The sequence below is a fragment of the Girardinichthys multiradiatus genome, chromosome 9, assembly GCF_021462225.1.
Source record: "Girardinichthys multiradiatus isolate DD_20200921_A chromosome 9, DD_fGirMul_XY1, whole genome shotgun sequence".
Taxonomy (NCBI): domain Eukaryota; kingdom Metazoa; phylum Chordata; class Actinopteri; order Cyprinodontiformes; family Goodeidae; genus Girardinichthys; species Girardinichthys multiradiatus.
Window position 1 is genome coordinate 13,819,760 of NC_061802.1, and position 19,895 is coordinate 13,839,654.

Consider the following 19,895-nt stretch of genomic DNA (forward strand, 5'->3'; position numbering starts at 1 on the left):
CTTTCTGGAGAAATTGGGGCTTAATGGTGTTTACTTAGTTATCAAGTTTAGTAAAATAATGTTTAGGGACTATTATTTACTACATTGAAAACTAACAACCTTTCTGGGTAAATATTCTTTAGCAGGCAAGCACATGTTCTAAGCTGTTAGCAGTGAAAGCTAACAAAAGAAGCTGATAGCTTAGCACCAGAATCAAACATATACCTTTAAAATACCGTCAAAAAAAGGGTTTAAGCGCATACTGGGAAAACCGCTCCACTCGGCTTCGTAGAGACAACGTCTCTACTGGGGAATTCTCTGGAACACAGCTTGCTTCTGCAGGCCTCAGAGAAAAAGTCAAGCAAAATGCTTATACCTTAATTTCCCTTTTTTATGAATGAATACCGGATACACAAACAGTGATTCACTCGTACTTAACTCAGTGCATATGATCGCGTAATCTTATGACACCCTTGGATCCAGTTTGAAGAGTTTATGTCTGTTTGCCAGCAAAGAGACATTAGCGCGCTGCCTCCCCTGTCCCAATGATCACCGGCGTGGAAGAGAAAGGACCATTGGAAAGGTGGGGGTTTTATACGGGCAGTGGCATCATGGGAAGTCCGCTGTTACCCCCCTTTCCACTTCAAAAGTTGTGCTGGAAGTCGGTTAAATGCCATTTATTTTGAAAGTTTCAGAAAAGTTTGTACCAGAGTTTTCATGTTGAAATCCATGGCTGTGGGTCCCAACAAAATAATTTCCAAAGCTTTAAGCATCTCACATAGCTCTGTTCAATCCCTACTCTAAAAATGGACAGAGTGTTGCACAACTGGCTCCCTACCAAGACATCGATGTCTGCCTAAACTGACAGGGGACACGGAAAGGGTTCATCAGAGAAGCAGCCAAGAGGTCCATGGTAACTCTGGAGGAGCTGCAAAGATTCACAGCTGTTGACAGGACTACAATTACTCATGTACTCCACAAACATGATCAAATATGAGCTGGTTAAAGAAGTTTGAATACTTTAGGAAGGCAAGTAACAGAAGTAGTAGTTTTTTAAGACGAGTTCACAGCCGCAAAAGTGCATTATTTTTAAAAGGTGGATATTGCACTTTGAAATCATTACATGGCATCAATGGCACCTGATGGAATAATAAATAATGAATGTGATATCTTTTGCCTATCTAATATTTGATACAAGTTTAAATAAGTTATTTTTGTATCTAAATCTACCTCTTTATTGCCAAAAACTTTGGTTAAATCAATGTGCAAACCATGTATATGTGCACAAAAACAATGAAATAGTTTACTAGAACAATCTTAACGTGGGTGAATACTCTTACAGTAAATCTGAAAGTTACTAATATTTAGATATATCTAGCTTTAATATTTAGTTTTGCACTTAATCGATAAAGAACCACATTAGAGGGTTAAAGCATTAAGAAAACATTTTATATCACAGGCAGGCCAGCTGCCCAAAGCTTAAATATACATGAAATATCTAGTACAGGATCACAGTTTTTACATTCTCAAAGTCATTTGCAGTGAAAACAGTAGACAGTGTCATACATATTAAACTTGCACATCTTCTGTAAACAAGTGCGAATGCAGCAAAACAAAAGAAAAATGCTTGGTTACATGGGAAGCGTAAGACTCCTGTACAAAGTCTTTCCGTGGATTTCGACCAAAAGTACATTCTTACAGTGCTGTCGGTTTGATAAGAGCAGAGATGCACAGTTCAATGTTGTTTACCTTCTCAGTTCTGATGCAACAACTCTACATTATTCTGTTGGAAGTGTATCATTGCATAAAACTTAAAAAGGCATAAGATTGTAACGGTATACCGAACAAAATATGGGTAACAGCCCAGTGATAAAAATGTAACCTTAATCCTATCTTGTAAAAGTACTTCCTACAGCATATTCATATTACCCTCACAGCTTCCTTGTTGAAATCACACAGTAGGACAGTCCAAAAATGACTTTACTTTGCATTTTCCACCCTCACCGCTGCTGTTTATGCTCAGAATTTGCATTCAGGTCTGTTATCCTGATGCAGCACCGGGAATGAATATCATCTGCACTCAACTCACAGTCCAGCGGTAAACAAATGACTTCAGGAGTGGGTGTGCAGTTTGACTAGTACTTTATGAGCTTGCTCTTTCCACTGGCAACTGCACACAGTTCTTTGTAGAGGTCTGAGTTGATAAACCTGGGGTATGAGTTGTTCTCCATCAAGCTGTAGATTTTCTTCTGAGCAGCCTGGAAGGTTGTGGCGGTGGGTGCATTTAAACTTTGCTCAATAGCATTTTTTGTGTTGAAATCCAGGTTGATCTGTGGCAAAAGAAAAAGAAATACTAAGCATTTCATATTCTCAAGCAAAATACCACAAATAATATAATATGAGATAAAAATCAGCTCCTCAAAAAGCTAATTTTGTTACCTCCTTTGGAGCTTCACTTTTAATGAACTCCTCGTAGATGGTGTTGGCCTTGGACACCAGATCTTTTTGTGACGTGAGGGTCTTGTAGTTCTCACACGTCGTCCAAAATTCTATGTTCTCCTCACAGAACTCAGACTTCAAAAAGATACGGAAGGCAGCTTTCCCATCTGTGGGAGGAAGGAACAGAAGATGAGGGTTGTGAGATGGGCCCTAGTGTCTTTCTTAGGCTCTTTGCCCATTAATGGAAGGTAAAGTAAGTGCAAAGTAATTACGAGTTTAAGTTTATTGAGGCCAATAAACTGCCTTTATTCAGCTCCCAGTTAGTGTGACCTTTGAGACGCTTTTTTATGTAAGACTGCTGCAGCAGTCGGATGAATGATACTTACATTTATGGGCGAGTAGTTTGTCAAGTGACTGTTCCCATTGATTCACGTCATCAACACCTGGCCTGAGGGTAGAGAACAGAGCTTTTGTAAGAGATAATTATAGCCAAGACAGCTATCACTTTTGTACTGCCACTGTAAATTCTTGCAATTGACTACCGCACCTAAAATAATACTAGGGACAACTGACTGGTTATTCAGTCGTTGCATAGCCTTACGGTCCTTTTTGCAGCTTGTTTAGCTCTACTGCACACTTTGATGTCTTTCATTTTGAATCTAATTAGTTATTTTTGAAATTGAAATAGTATTTCATATTGAAACATGGTTATGTGTAAAAATGTGCCCAAAACCAAATTTTGATAAATATATAACATTTATTTGAGAATAAATCCACAATATATGTATACACATATAAAAATTGCCATCCTACCTGTACGACCTGTTTTTCATTGGACGCAGAATCGACTTGGAAGAGTTTGTCCACAGAAATCTTATTCTGTTTCTCCAGTTTTTCCTCCTATTAAAAAGTACAATTTATCAGTATTTTCTTTAAGTAAAATTTCATTAAGAACAGGAATAGGTCACAGAATGCTTCACTTACTTTATCCCCTTTTTCTCTGCAGAGAGGTCACTGGGTTTCATGCAGTCAGTAGGAGCCATGTTTTGTGACGACATGCTGCTGAGCTTCTCTCTCATGGTTTAGTCTTGTCTCCTTCTTACTCTTGGCTTGAGAGGCTGCTTTATACTTTTTTGCTCTGGCCAGGAACCCATGCATGACGAATGGGAGGTGGCTTTAACCTGATTGGCTCTAAATGGACCCTGGTATGCCTCTGCCTGGGACTTTGCCTGAGGCAGAGGAGAGGCTGTCACTGCATAAACATTCTCTCTGAATATGCTGCTGGTTTCCAAAATTAAGAGCTGGGTCAAAATGTGAAATACATGGCAACCATATTGTTTCTAAAAAAAAAGTATATGCAAGAGTAATGTCTTAACTCATATTTTCTACAGTACTTTTTTTGTCTTAATGAAAAGTTCTCAATCAATTTTGAAAAAACTTTAGCAGGTTGTGCCAAAAAAGTGTTCTTTTTCAAGATGGTCTGCATTCTTCTTTTTTCACTATTTGTTCTTTAAAACAGATTAATTCGAACACCTGAAACACTACCTGCAGTTCTAGTTTGTAATGAATTACTCACACAGGGTGTGGGAGCGTGAAGCCTCCTGACGTTGTTGTAATGGTATGCTGTTTTATGACCAGTTGGTACAAATATGACGCAATATCCTCACACCTTTCAAGATAGGATGGATAAAATAGGTATGTATGCTTTAGACAGGATAATACTTGACATTTATCGTAGATTAGTGTTTAAAACATTTGTTTAGATATTGGACTGTTTGGTTTTAGGCATAAAAAAGGTGTTAAAAGTTATTAATTTGATTCTTAATATGTGGGCAAAAAACATATGGAAAATGTTACGTAGTTAGATTTATTGGATTAAGGTTTGGCTTATTCTCGGAGGTCTACAGAGAATTCCATGTGAACCGAAATGCAAGTCTGGGAACTGATCCTCCTTCAGCAAACACAAGCTCAAACATTACATCTTATTAAAGTCAACTTCAAAATGTTCGACCCAGCAGGATTAGGAGTGGACTGGGCTAATTTAAAAATAACACCCACACACACTCCAAGCCTTGTAAATACAACTGGATGTCAATGGTCAGCTGGATAAAAATGAATGAGATGGTGACAGACATCAAATTATGCAAGTAGAAAATTTGAGATGAAAACTTTTTTTGGTGCTCAAACTGCGTCAATTCTTCTTTTGACTGATAAGCTGATAAATACATAGCCTGCTTGCTTTGGCTGAACAGAGATTATTTAATAAAAGGTATGTAAGTACAACAATGGCATTAGGGAGATGAATTATGCTTAGCCTGAAAAGTAAAAACAGCTTTAGGTAATTGACTACAGACAGGAAAAATTACACCCAGCTGTTCAAGAGTTTTGTTTACCCATAGTTAAGAAAAATGTATCTTTTTGGATTACTTTCCAACTTATTTATATACACCTACATAATGTTATAAGAAAATTAAAAACAATTTCACTGAGTTCACTGTAGCAAGGTATGGAACAAATCCCAAACATAATATTTATTCAGCTTAACCTGCAGGTCCTGTATTTATTCACAACTGGTGAATAACCGCTTCACCTTTGCTAAACACAAACTCTGCTATCTTTTGATTCCCTTTTTGTCTGTGTTTAAATCTCTATTCATTAAAAATCTCAATCTCAATCATAAAAAAGCAGATGTTGAAAGAAAATCAGAGCTGAATACTATTTGGATGACCTTAAATAATAAAGATTTAGAGCAATGTTATGGTTTATGTCAGCAAAACATTCAGTAACTGGAGGGCCCTAATAGGCTCGGTAAAAGATTTTACAATAACATTATGAGCTTACAACTATGACATCATATCCCCACGAAACTAAAAGGTCAAGTCTACTTTGGAACACAACATGCTTATAGGTAGAATGATCCCATTTTGTTCTGCGTTATTAGTGCTATAGTGTATCTGCGTCACCTGTTGTGTACCGTTGTGGTTATCCTTGGCCTCCCTCCCGCTTTCGCACGGGTCTAGAGCTCTGCTGGGCGAAAACATGGTGTTCACCTCTTGTGTTTATTATGATGTGCAGACTGTGTGTAAGCATCTGTCTGTTTATAAGTGGATGGAGAGCAGAGCCAAGTTTCCACTAAAGTACCCGTTTTATTCGTCTTAAACAGAAGGTAATTCCCATCAATGCTTTGCACCATTTGTCCTTTTAGTGCTTTTGGAAATTGCAGTATTCAGAAAGCACATCTGCACTGTTAACCTCCAATTGGGGGTCTTCTGCTTGGACTGATAGCACAGAGCAGCAAAATAAAGAGCCTACATTAAGCATGACGCTGTAAAGGTTTTACAAAAGATTTGCTCTGAGCCAGAAGCACAATTGTTGAAGGGAAGCACAGCAATCATAACAACACGTTCTCTTTTTGATCCAAACAGCTTGGCAGTCAAACAATTTCAGAGAAAAGAATCAAACAGGAAATACTATTAAATTGACTTTCCATTCTAGCTGCAACTAATGATTAAAGTTTACCCAACAGGTATATAATGAAATCAGGTAAGCTGCTCTTTCTCCTCTCCTGGAACTTTCTTCAAACACAAAATACTTTAACACAACAAGAAGAGGCTGGTTTGATGAGAGTAAATAATTTGAGCTGAATTGTGCTTGTAGGTATTTGCTAAAAAGACAGATTGTAGACTTACGTATAATAATTGACAGGAATATTTTTTGCCTGCTAGAGGGTGAAATTTCACAAAATTACACTAAAATATTATTTTATATATTATATTTAGTTGTTTTTTTTCCCTGATACAGCATACATTTTAATTTTGATTTGCTCATGTTTCAACATTCTAGTAATAGTTTTACATATGCCAGAACAGATATTTTATACCAGAGTCCTTAAAACACCTTTTTGGGGCATTTCGTCTTCTACAGAAGGCATTATTGTATATGGCAGTTGGGATGCACATGCTCACACACAAGTGCTTTAACAATGAATTAACTCCCTTGACTCCTAAAGCAGCTAAATGGATATCTAGTCATCAAGTAAAATGTAGTTGGACATTAATCGCATTCCTAAACATCTGCACTAATGAATTCCAACAATGTTTCTTTATGGCAGTGGCCTTTTTACCAGGAAAATATGCTTTACAAAAGTGGTCAAGAACAATTAGAATCTTTTAAAGAGTCTTTTTAAAAAGCATACATCATCATTTTTATAACGTTACCTTTCCAACTGTGCTTGGGCTTGTCACTCATGATGTTCATTATTTCATTTCTTATCTGAGGTTCAGAAAAAAAAAAATAAAGAAAGAAGGTGAGCTTAAGGCAGCTGAGCACATAGCCAAAATTCCAAAGAATGAATTTGTAACACATGGAAAACTAATCTCTGACACCATTGCAAAAAGCAAAGGTCACCAAAGAAGAAAGCCATTATACAAAGATATCCAGATTGAATGGGAATTCATAAGGCAATGACTTGCATCATGGTAACTTGTTTAGTGAGATGATGGAAGTGAGGAGAAATGCGTGAGAACAGCAGTTCAGAGACCTAAAAGACCAGCACACTATCCAAGGATTTAAAAGTGCTCTTTCTTGACGAACCTGATCTATTACTTTTTTGCCACAGTGGGGAATAATTCAATGTAGTTCATTTTGGACAGCATACAGAAAACAAAAATCTGCCTTACTTCTGAATAGCATTATTACCCACTGGTGTGTGCCACACTCCCTTTCCTACCAACAACTTTGAGATCAAAATATTTTATGTAGTGAGAATGCAGCAGTTGTGTAAAACTGAAGTGAACAGAACCAACTGAAAGTTTCACTTTCTACACATGATCGCTGTGCTACATTCATTTAGTTGCCAAACCAATATTCAAAGGACACCATCACACCCCACAAACCTTATAAAACTATTTACAATCAGTTTTCGCACAACAAGATGTCATTTGGGCGTAAAATGTAATTCCAAACTAATGCTACACTTGTAATAGTTGAAGGGAAGTCAAATTAATAATTTGTAATCTGTTGTTAATTTGGCCAGACTGAGAAAAACAATTTTGTCCCATCTAATTAATGGTCTGGCTGTTGATTCCTCTGGAGCTATCTGTCATTCTTATGGTTTGAACTGTTCTCTGTCCCTTTTTGTCAGCCTTAAACTGGTTCTTCTACTTAAGATCTATCTTATTCAGCCAAGATCGTCCAGATGTATACTTACCAGGTGGTCTGATGTTATTTTCATGGAAATATGTATTTTATTTAGTCCAAGAATGTTCTCTGTTCTGGTGTCCAAATAATTCAATTTAGACTCAGACTCAAATATTTCCAATAGTCCTGGTCTTTGTCTATGTTCTCTCTGGCAAACTTTAGTCTGGCCTTCATCGTTTTCTAAGAAAGCAAAGATTTTTTCCTTGCACACTTTATATGAAGCTTTAACTTGTGCAATCTGTTTCTGATTGTAGAGGCATGCAACAGTAACAAGAGCCTTTTTTATGTCCTGGGACATTTTAGGGTTTTTTGGAAACTTCTTTTAGCATCTTGCGGTCTGCTTTGAACTTGCTTGGACAGCCAGACCTGAGCATGTTGACAGCTTATTTTTAGAATTGTTTTCATAGATGAAATGGCATATTTTAAATTATTTTGAGACCTTTAAATTTCTTATGGCACATAATTTCATGTCATTTCTGAAGTTCTCTTCAGGTCTTACTGTGGTGTTCAATCTCAACAGTGAGGAGCACCCCAATTAAAATGTCTGAGGTTTGAGCAGGGCAAACCCACTTCAAAATGCTGAGCAACAATGTTTTCATCTATGTTCTCAACTTGATCTGATATGCTTATGCGTGATTTTAACCATTTTAAATGGAAATTGATGTGGGTGGTTCCAAATTTTTTCTTCACCAGAAATTGCATTATGTATTACATTTTAGAGACGCATTTAAAAGGTCTTTATTGCTAAGAAATACATGTATTATAAAAAATTAAAGTTTCCAATAAATATCTAAATGACCAAAAATGTTTACAAAATGCGCACAGGCTGTTGTTGAATATTCTAATTCTTTCTCCTGATTGGAGCTGAATAGTTTGGGACTGTTTACTAGTTTAAATCAGCATTAAATGGGTGGTCAGAATTTGATGGCTAATCAGTTTATAATCCATTGATAATCTTGTACCCACCTATTCTTGGAAGTGAGTCAAAGCTATTTAACTCAAACTGCAGGGGTGTTGGGAAATTAAGTGTAGTGAGAGGTTAAGACTTAATGTGACATTTTCCTTGCATATTGTAATGCTGAACAGGTCACAGGACTGTTTATGCTTTGAGCAACATTAGGATCTCAGCTGGCACCACGTCTCCATGGTGCTGATCATTCTTTGTTTTGGCATCATAACTAGAAGAATGGCTTGAAGCATTACTCTGGTGTAAATGAAAGAGAGATACATGGCATACTGCCATACTAACTATTAAGAAAATAATATCTAAAGTCCAGGCAAGGCCATTGTAAAATATAAGTGTAAAAAAAATCTGTTTTATTAAACAAATAAAAAATAAAAAAAAACATCCATCAGCGCTGCAGTCTGTCTTTATTCTGTGCTAGATCTTCAACAATTTTGTAGTTTTTATGTTTTTTTTAATTTACTTTTTTACAAAGAATTGGAAGATAAACAACAAAATAACATTTTTATGCTCCTTGAAATCAAAGATGATTCGTGTAGCTTACACTGGTTTATCGTTAACAAGTAGAGGTTATTGTTTCGTATCCTCAGAACAGCAAAAATACACCATTTTGAGGAAAGCTGAAAAAAAGCAGTCTATTATTTGTTGATTTGCTTATTTGCTTATTTATGTTAGAAAATAGCTTTACTTTTTTGCGCAGGGAGCATCTTTATTTTTTGGGAGTTGTTTCTGGCAACAAATCTTTGACATACATACATTCCTCCATAGGTATGGGGTTGCTATGTACTTGAATTAACCAGCTGTTGCCATTCCAGTCAGAACGTGTTATGTTTTTAAACTTTGTATACAGTACAATTACAAGTATGCATGTTTTATCAACAATATCAGAAAAACACAAAAAAATAAATATGGTGCTCTAATAATTGCAGTTTAACAATATGTTGTTTTTTAAATATTGTTATTCATACCTTGTATTTCAATTACTTAAACCAGACAGCAACAGATTTGCCATTTTACTTACAGTAATTGATCCTCCACTCAGAAGCAATGTAGTGTCAGCCATAACTTAGTGACCCTAGCAATATTTGTGTATGTAATTATGTTTGTATGTTTACACATACTAGTTTGTACCATTGTCCTTAGGATAAAAAACTAGAGATACATACTAGTGAGAACATGCCCAGTTTAAGCTGTGGTCTGAGCCTGTTTCTGTTGCTTATAGTTGTAGTTTGTTTTAATTATGGCATCTTAGAGCTAATATGATATTTTGTTATTTACCGACTCATGGTTAAACAATTGTGAATGTAATCCTCTTCTTCATTACAGAAATAAATTGATTAGTAATAGTTCACAATAACACACCTTCATATTTGACCTTCCAGGTAAAAAAATCTGCTTGGGGATCTCTTCAAAATATATTTTCCAGACCATAGGTTGTTTGAAAATAATGTTTTATACATTGTTGGGGGAATCACGACATCATCAGAATATGAGGAGGAGATGACCATCAGATTTTATGCCTAAATGGTTTGTCTGAATGTGTGTCAAGACATGTTCTCAAAATGATATTTTTACTTTACTATTTAAAAAATTTAGTGCTAATGCTTTAAAATAACCCATAACTAATCATAACTTCAAATATAAAAAAAAGTGTAACCATGCTACATGCTCTAGTTATATGCAACATATGCATATCATATGCATCTTTTAAAATGCAAAATCTAAGTCTTCATTAACAGGGAGAAGTGAGAGGCACAAAACACCTCTGAGGTTTTTGACCATATTCTTTACTTGGTTTCACGTCAGTAGGCACACCTCTGCAAAAGACAAAAATAGGTTGTGAGTTTTAAAAAAGGTCAAACATGTGACACTCAGCATGCCTAGATTGATTGACGTCTGTGTGTTTCGTGGGACAGAAAAGTCATAGACATCAAAACGCTTCTGGAAACATTTTCTTTCAAGTTCTCTAACATCCTGTCTGACAGAATCTGTTCCTATTTTTACTCACATGACAAGGGATGCTTTGACTGATTGGTCAGTTCTCTAACTGCATCTCTGACAAAAACAGTGGCACAAATTGTGTATTGTAATACAGTAAAATAACAGTATTTTAGTATGTGTTGATCAGTGGAACAATCTCGGTTAGTAAAGACAGAAAGTTCTGAACAGTGAGTCAAGCTTCCTTCTTCATGCTAACTTAACATATGACAACTGAAAAAATACATTTTATTTGTTAAATAGTTGGGATCTAATTAATCTTGTGTCTCTTATTTTCATACAGAAAAAGTAAAAACCTATAAATGGATCATTTGAATTTTTCTCATTTAGGGTTTTGTGGAGTTGTCATGATGGCGCCGCAGATGGTCGCCTCGGCGTGTTGGTGCGCATTGTTTTGTTTTGTTTTTTGCTTTAAAATGGTCTTCTGTGATGGTACCCGGAGCTCTCTCACCAGAGAAGAACTCATGAACATCAGGGCTACTACACCAGAGGAGTTATTTCCAACTTTTCTGCCTACTGCTCTGGAATTTTTGGACATTCTGGTCAAAGGTGCGCTCACCTTTGTTCACGTGGTGAAACGCCGGAAGAGAGGGAAACGGGCTGGGGTGCTGGTACGACTTCACCAGCGTGGACTACGAACACCGTTACCTGGAATATTTCTCTCTAACGTGCGCTCACTTCCCAACAAAATTGAGGAACTACAACTGCTGTTGGGGAAAAACAGGGACTTTTATTCATCGGCAGTTTTGTGCTTCACGGAGACCTGGCTGTGTGGATTAATACCGGACTCTGCGCTGCAGCTGGCAGGATTCCAGCTCTACAGAGCGGACAGAGACACGGAACTCTCCGGCAAAGCGAAAGGTGGAGGAATTTTCTTTTACCTCAACAGTGGTTGGTGCAACGACGTGACAGTGATTCAGCACTGTTCTCCAGACCTGGAAGCCTTCATCATAAACTGTAAGTCTTTCTATTCCCCCCATGAGTTCGCTTCGTTCATCCTGGTCGGTGTTTACATCCCGCCGCAAGCTAACGTTCCGGGCCGCACAGCGCATGCTCGCCGACCAGATACTGAGTGTGGAGCGGACCAACCCGGACTCCTTAGTAATCGTCGTTGGCGACTTTAACAAAGGTAATCTGACCCACGAACTCCCCAAATATAGACAGTTTATAAAATGTCCGACCAGAGAGGACAACATTCTGGATCACTGTTACACCACCATCAGAGACGCTTATCACGCCATCCCACGTGCTGCACTGGGCCAATCCGACCACATCATGGTCCACCTGATTCCTGCATACAGGCAGAAACTAAAGCTCTGCAAACCTGTTGTGAGGACGACAAGGAAGTGGAGCAGTGAGGCTGTGGAGAATCTCCAGGCGTGTTTAGGCTGTACAGACTGGGATGTGTTCAGGACTACTACCAACAGTCTGGACGAGTACACAGAGGCTGTGACTTCCTACATCAGCTTCTGTGAGGACAGCTGTGTACCATCATGCACCAGGGTGAGTTACAACAACGACAAACCCTGGTTCACAGCCAAACTCAGAAGGTTAAGACTGGATAAGGAAGAGGCCTTCAGGAGTGGGGACAAATACATATACAGAGAGACGAAGTACAAGTTTGGCAAGGCAGTGAAAGAGGCCAAACGACTGTACTCTGAGAAGCTCCAAATCCAGTTCTCAGCCAACGACTCTGCGTCTGTCTGGAAAGGGCTCAAGCAAATCACCAACTACAAGCCGAAAGCCCCCCACTCCATCAACGACCGACGCCTCGCCAACGACCTGAATGAGTTCTACTGCCGCTTTGAAAGACAAAGGGACAGTCCTGCAACCATCCCCCACGACGCCCCCCAACAGCTGCAGCCACAATCCACCACCGCCACCTCCTCAACCTCAAGAGGGGCCTTGGCACCTCCAACCCCCACCCTGAAGTTCCCCCCCACCAGCCTCCTACCCACGCCGAGGACGGCTCTTTCCATCCAGGAGAGGGACGTCAACAAACTCTTCAGGAGACAGAACCCCCGGAAAGCTGCTGGTCCGGATTCTGTCTCACCAGCCAGCCTGAAGCACTGCGCTGATCAGCTGTCTCCAGTCTTCACAGACATTTTTAACACCTCACTGGAGACATGTCATGTGCCAGCCTGGTTCAAGTCCTCCACCATCGTCCCTGTTCCCAAGAAGCCAAGGACCACAGGGCTTAATGACTTCAGACCCGTCGCCCTGACCTCTGTGGTGATGAAGTCCTTTGAGCGCCTTGTGCTCTCACACCTAAAAGACATCACCGACCCCCTCCTGGACCCCCTGCAGTTTGCCTACAGAGCCAACAGGTCTGTAGATGATGCAGTCAACCTAGCCCTTCACTTCATCCTCCGGCACCTGGACTCCACAGGAACCTATGCCAGGATCCTGTTTGTGGATTTCAGCTCTGCCTTCAACACCATCGTCCCAGCTCTGCTCCAGGAGAAACTCTCCCAGCTGAGTGTGCCCGACTCCTCCTGTAGGTGGATAACTGACTTCCTGTCTGACAGGAAGCAGCGCGTGAGGCTGGGGAAGCACGTCTCTGACTCCCTGACCATCAGCACCGGTTCCCCCCAAGGCTGTGTTCTCTCTCCTCTGCTCTTCTCCCTGTACACCAACAGCTGCACCTCCAGTCACCAGTCTGTCAAGCTTCTGAAGTTTGCGGACGACACCACCCTGATCTCTGATGGTGACGAGTCCGCGTACAGATGGGAGGTGGACCATCTGTTGGACTGGTGCAGCCAGAACAACCTTGAGCTCAACGCTCTAAAGACAGTGGAGATGGTTGTGGACTTCAGGCAGAACCCAGCCCCACCTGCCCCCATCACCCTCTGTGACTCCACAATTGACACTATGGAATCTTTCCGCTTCCTGGGAACCATCATCTCCCAGGATCTCAAGTGGGAGCCAAACATCAGCTCCCTCATCAAGAAAGCCCAGCAGCGGATGTTCTTCCTGCAGCAGCTGAAAAAATTCAACCTGCCAAAGACTATGATGGTGCACTTCTACACAGCCATCATTGAGTCCATCCTCACCTCCTCCATCACCATCTGGTACGCCGCTGCTACAGCCAAGGATAAGGGCAGGCTGCAGCGTGTCATTCGGTCTGCTGAGAAGGTGATTGGCTGCAGTCTACTGTCGCTCCAGGAACTGTACACCTCCAGGACCCTGAAGCGGGCAGGGAAGATTCTGGCTGATCCCTCCCACCCCGGTCACAGACTCTTTGAAACTCTCCCCTCTGGCAGGAGGCTGCGGTCCATCCGCTGGACACCTGTAACCTGTAACTCTATGCGTTACATTAATGCTCAGCTTGGACTCCTGCTTTACTTGCACTGCCATACTTGCACACTGATCATCTGCACTGTTGTATTGCTCTTGCATCTTATACTGCTCTATACTTACTCTCACTCACTTAAAACTGTGCACATATATTTATATTATATTGTAGATATGTTTATACTGTTTAATTTGTATTGTATTGCACTGACTACGCCAAAACAAATTCCTTGTATGTCCAAAAACGTACTTGGCAATAAAGCTTTTCTGATTCTGATTCTGATGAGCAGTCAGTGTTTTACATGCAGCCAAAAGCTGCTTAAATGGTATTATTGTCAAGTGTATGGAAAATTAAATGAGTGATTCTTCAAAATAGGTTTACAAATAAAAATCTAGAGAGTATGGCTCTCAAGAGTCAGTTTTTTTGAACAACTTCCTTGTTCAACTACAGGTGCAGGTCTTTTGGGATATGGCTTTGTCAGCAGAGTGACATTTCTCCTTGGTGCGTTCAGACCAAATTCAATTTAAGCGTCAAAAAGGCGTCCACTGCCTCAAGTTGGACGCTTGTGCACTTTGAAGTCAGATGCTGATATTGAGTGCCAAAAACACTCTAGACGCGTGTCTTAGCAAAGTATGGACAGACGCACGTTGGGAGGAGCTACCCTTGGTTATTTTCCTCTGCTGGTCTCATGTGTAAAATAGCAGATGCAATCGAGAGGGTGGCATGGCTTTATTTGCTGAATAATTTAAAGACGGGCACAAACTGTTGCCGTCTGGGTGTGGCAGGAGAAGCAAAGGGGACTGGTGGAGCTCCAAAGTTTGCCTGAAGAAGTTCCATTTTTGGACTCTATGAGGAAGTTTTTGTCTCAGCCATGGCTATAATAAGGGCAAGAACCTTAAAGCACAAAACTGCAGACTTTTGACCATACTGAAGTTAGATGGATATTGGATATTCGCGCTCCGCTGATAAATTGGGACTTCCTCCCGTTTGATCCAGGGCAAGCAGTCTGCAATTAGCTGCCCTCTACCTGCTCCCTTCTCCTGTAGATGGTGGTTTGCTTAAAAACCACTAATAAATTTCCGAACCAAACACGCTGTTTAATGGTGGTATTGTTTTGTGTATTTTGGGGGAGATATATGTGCATCTGAACAGCTGATTTTATGTGTGATCAGCTGTTTTATGATATTAAATACAGCGTTCCACCTGGATGTAATTCAGAAAGTTCATGTGTCCTTTTTCTTTTCTTTCAACCTTCGGCCATGGTTTATGATTTGTAAATAGTAAAATGGTCCTTCCGTTCCGTGATAAAATACATCACAAAGCTGAGCTTCTCTGATTGGTTGAGGTGCTGCTGTTGACTTTGCTTAAAAACCAGATGTCCCTGATGCTCAAGTCGCATTCGGTCTGAATGCATCGTTATTTAGACTGAATGAAATGCACCTGTGAACATCACATTTTTGCTGCAAATTCTCGATTAGATTTAGGTCTGGACATTGGCTAGCTTATTCATCACATGAATGTGTTTTGAATTGTAGGGCCAAAAAGATCAACTCTGGTCCCATCGAATCGAGTACCTTCTTCCACATGTTTGCTCTGCCCCCTACTTGGGGAAACTGTAAACGGGACTTTTTATGGCTTTCCTTTTACAGTGGCATTCTTCTCATCTTCAGGCCAAATTTTTTGGTTGCACAAATAACAGCTGATGTGTCATCAGATTCTCCCACCTGAGTTGTTAATTTATGGAGCTCCTCCATAGTTTCTATGAGCCTTTTGGCTGCTTCTCTGATAAATACTTCCCTTGCCTGGCATGTCAGTTTAGGTGGATAGACATGACTCGTTTGGGATCCAGTTGTGCCATACTCTCTTCATTCTCATATGTGACATTGACAGATGCCCTGTGGGATGTTCAATGCTTGGATTATTGTTTTAAAACCTAACTCTGTTTTGACTTCTCTACAAGTTTTTCTCTGACCTGTCTGGGGTAAAAATAGATTTAACTAACTCTAAAGGTCCCTTGTACTATACAGTCATAGTCAATAAATTAGAATATGTGTTCCAAAGAGGCTCATTTGTCTGATTAAATGTCAGTCAGTCAGTCATTTTCTACCGCTTATTCCATAGTGGGTCGCGGGGGAGCTGGTGCCTATCTCCAGCAGTCTATGGGCGAGAGGCGGGGTACACCCTGGACAGGTCGCCAGTCCATCGCAGGGCAACACACATACAACTTTGATTAAATGTATTGTTCAAAAATAACTTTTAAGAAGGTATTAAAATACTTTCCTTAGGACTGCATTTCTGTGTTAAAATGTCTGATGTAATATTCTAATCCTAAATGTCTTGTCTCCAATGGTTGTAAGCAGAAAATCATAATATTTAACTGAAATAAAGGCTTTAAAACAGAAGTATGCATGTAATTAATCTATATAATGTTTGGATAAATGGAAACACAGGTGCAAATAAACATGGCTGTATAGATTATATATAGGCATGCAATATTTTCCATATTTTCCATCTGTCCTGTTGTAGGAACTTTGTTTTCTGTCCATATATTTTTGAAATACTTTATCCCTAATATTTGCATGATGAATGTGAGTGGAAAGCACACATATTTGCATTTTCCATTTAGAATTGTTTTGAATCCTGGATGGAAAAATTTGCCGTGCCATAGAGTATAAACACGGATGTTTAGTCAAAAAATTTTATGCTTTAGAAGTTATTATTCAAACTTCAACATTAGCACTTACATGTCCCTTGCTCTTACTACTGGCAGTACATTAACTTTTGTGTTTCTGTGGTAAACTGCCGTCACGTAGTGAATGAAGTTGGCTGAAATCGGTCAATGATAAATTCCAACCCTGAGAGTGCCAGTGTGAGTGTGCATGGAGGTAGGCACAATGAGTGCATTGAAGAGAGAATCATGCACCTCCCACTTCTACAGATGCAGACTTTAAACCGGGGGGTGGGGGGTGCAAGGTCTGTGGAGATCTTGGTTGCACCTCTGTAAGAATAGAATAGAATAGTCTTCATTGTCTTCATAGAATAGTGTTCATTACTCGCACTGGGCTCCCATACACCACAATAGGATAAATAAAGAAAAACCAAAAAAAAACAGTCTTTTAAGAACGTTTTCTCTTAAAATAGAGATATCATTATAAGTTATATGATTAGTGATGAAGAGTGGAAAAATGTAGAGCTTTCATGCAATATTCGTAGCATCTTGGCTTTAGAGAGGGAAGTATTATCCCTGTTTTGATGACAAACCTGCATGAAGACAAATTTGTCTGTTTATACAGTAAGGACATAAAAGAGATCAGACAGTGTCAATAGGGAGCAGTTTAATCACTCACAACCCGTAACTGTGATTCATATGCTGCAGAGTCGACAACCTATGATGGCATTGACTTCAACAGGATGACTATCTCCTGCAATTAATCTTTCAGAGGTTTAAAGTGAAACATCAAGTTGGTAAAGTCTCAATTGTCAAATGTTAAGATTCTTCCACAGCAATCCCTTATGAAAAGGAAAAAAACTTCACTGTGTCTTGGTTTTCATGCTGTGACGGTATAACGGTATGAAAAATGTACTCATAATTTGGCCTGAAGCAATGCATAAACAGCCTTAAACAACATTCACTGGTGTGATCTTATCTCACCTTGGCCTGTTTTTAGTTGCTAGAGGTGATGATATTTTAATAGTGTCGTGAAGCGACATCTTTGGTCTTTGTTGTGGTCTTGTGTTTTCAACCTTTCATTTTGTTTGGGTTTTGTCTAAGTTCCTTTAGTGGTTTCTTTTCTATTACTTGTTATGGTTTTCTTATGACTATTATTATATTCATTGTTCTAGCTCCTTTGTCTTCCTTGTAGTTTCTAGTTTAATCTCCCATTTAGTATATCTGTGTTTATTTATGTTTTGGTATTTGTTCACCTGCGCTCTTTTTTACTAGTTTATTTTCTCTGTTCCTCCTCGTCCTGGTTCCCTTTCTGTGGTTTAGGTTTTGTTTATTTAGGTCAGGGTTTCTTTATGGGTTCTTTGTTAATTATTAGGTTTTGGTGTTTCTTCTATTCCCTCTAGTTTCTCGGTTTACTTTAGTTAATGATTATTCTAGGTTCTTATGTCTCTTTTGGTTTATTATCTTCGTCTATAGTTTTGCTTAATTCTGTTTCCCTGAGTTTTGTTATTTATAGTTTTGTTTTTGTTGTCAGGTTCCTTTGGTTATGTTATTGCCTAGCTTCCCTCATGTTCCCTTTGTATTCTAGTTCAGTCACCTTAGCAACCATCCAGATTCCCTCAGTTCTCTATAGCACACACCTGATTTCCATTCTCATCTGATTACCTGCCTCAGTTTCTCATTGGTCCATACTCCACTTCCCTCTGTTCATAAGCTCTCTGTTTTTGTTTGTTCTTCGCTGGTTCCTTGGTTCATTTACCTATCCTCGTCTAAAGCTTTGACTACTATATACCTGCAGAGTCAACTCTGTAAGTTTTTGGAGTTTGGACTTGTGTTTTTGTACTTGCAGTGATTTTTGCTACGTTTGGAAAACCTTTTGAACTTATTTTTGAATAAAGAAAGAAGACTCCTTTAAACATGCAGCTGCCGAGCCCTTGTCTGTGCTTTGGTCACTCTAAACCACAGAACTCGACAAATAGGAACTTTCGAGGTTTAGAAAAGCAGTTACTAGGCCTTACAAAAGTATTCACAACTCTTGAACTTTATTACACGTTGTTACTTTTTAACACTGAATTTATTTATTTATTATATTTTATTTTATATTATACACCATTGCAAAATGGTGCACAATTGTGAAGTGAGCCCTGATGGCCAAATAATTGAAACTTGCTCTCCCCTGATCAGAGCACGTTTTTTCACATTTGCTGTGGTCTGAGATGTTTAAAGCTTTGGGATATTGTTTTTTTTTAACCTCTAACTGCTTTATAACAGACCTGTCTGCTGTGTTCCATGGTCTTCATGATGCTGTTTGTTCACTAATATTCTCTAACAAACCTTAGAGGCCTTCACAGAACAACTGGATTTATACCGAGATTAAATTACACACCGGTGGACTATTTATTAGTTAGGTGAATTCTGGAGGCATTACACTGCATTTTATTTAGGAGTATCCAGGTAAAAGGTACTGAATACAAAAACAACAACCCAAGCTTCAAATGTTTGATTTTTACAAGCAATGTGAAAAACGTTTATCGGTTTCCTTGCATTTTATATTTACGCAAGACATTACATGAAAGTCTGTGGTGGTAACTAAGAACAAATCATATGAAAAATTTCGGGGGGTATGAATACTTTTCCAAGGCAATAAATATACTAACTGAAGCGCAATCTGTAATTTCTACTACCAGTTTTATAACAAGGTCTGCTGAATTTGCTACTGTTTGTTTAACCGAGGTCTGACCTTTGTTCCATTAAGATATATTGTGTTGTGCATGCAGGAAAAACCAAAATGGCACAAAGTAAAACTGAGAAAATCAAATTCTTCTCAATGCCTGATTTCTCAAGAAACTGGAAGTGCAGGCATTCCGGTTTGTCAAACACACGTCACTTCTGTGTCAAAAAGTATCTTTCAGTTGCATTAGAACACAAAGCGATAAGAGGAAACAAATAGCCCTGTCTGGATGTGTCAAAATTAAGATTTCTTGACCATTATTTTTATGAAAATCTAAACTGCCAAATTCATGCTCATTTTAAAAGATTTGGATTTTTAAACTACTTTACTTACTTGGATTTTTGTTCATGATTTATATGATTTCCAAATTAATAATGTTTTAAATTTAACAGAATAAAGTGTAAACTATTTAAATTAGTTTATCACATCTGCAAAACACTGCTATGTTTCATGTTTTTTTCATGTATCATTGTGTTAAGCAATACCACAGATCACTATGTCCTAAATTAACTCTGGCTTGAAATGCAATCTTTTAAAATCTGCTCTTTTCTAAAAGTGTGTTGTTTTCTTTAAACAAGCTTCTGGACAGAAGAAAAGGGAACAAGAACAGATTATAGCAACT

General features: G+C 38.9%; 1 protein-coding gene across 1 annotated transcript; it reads right to left on the bottom strand.

The window, feature by feature from the left end:
* Positions 1-1,406: 1,406 nt before the first annotated feature.
* On the bottom strand, positions 1,407-3,545 carry rgs2 (regulator of G protein signaling 2). The gene is made up of 5 exons (XM_047375375.1): positions 3,403-3,545; positions 3,232-3,318; positions 2,805-2,866; positions 2,419-2,585; positions 1,407-2,309 (listed from the first exon to the last, which is right to left on the bottom strand). Exons 1-5 carry the CDS (start codon positions 3,495-3,497, stop codon positions 2,115-2,117), a joined length of 606 nt encoding a protein of 201 aa, XP_047231331.1. The 5' UTR covers positions 3,498-3,545; the 3' UTR covers positions 1,407-2,114.
* Positions 3,546-19,895: the final 16,350 nt, after the last annotated feature.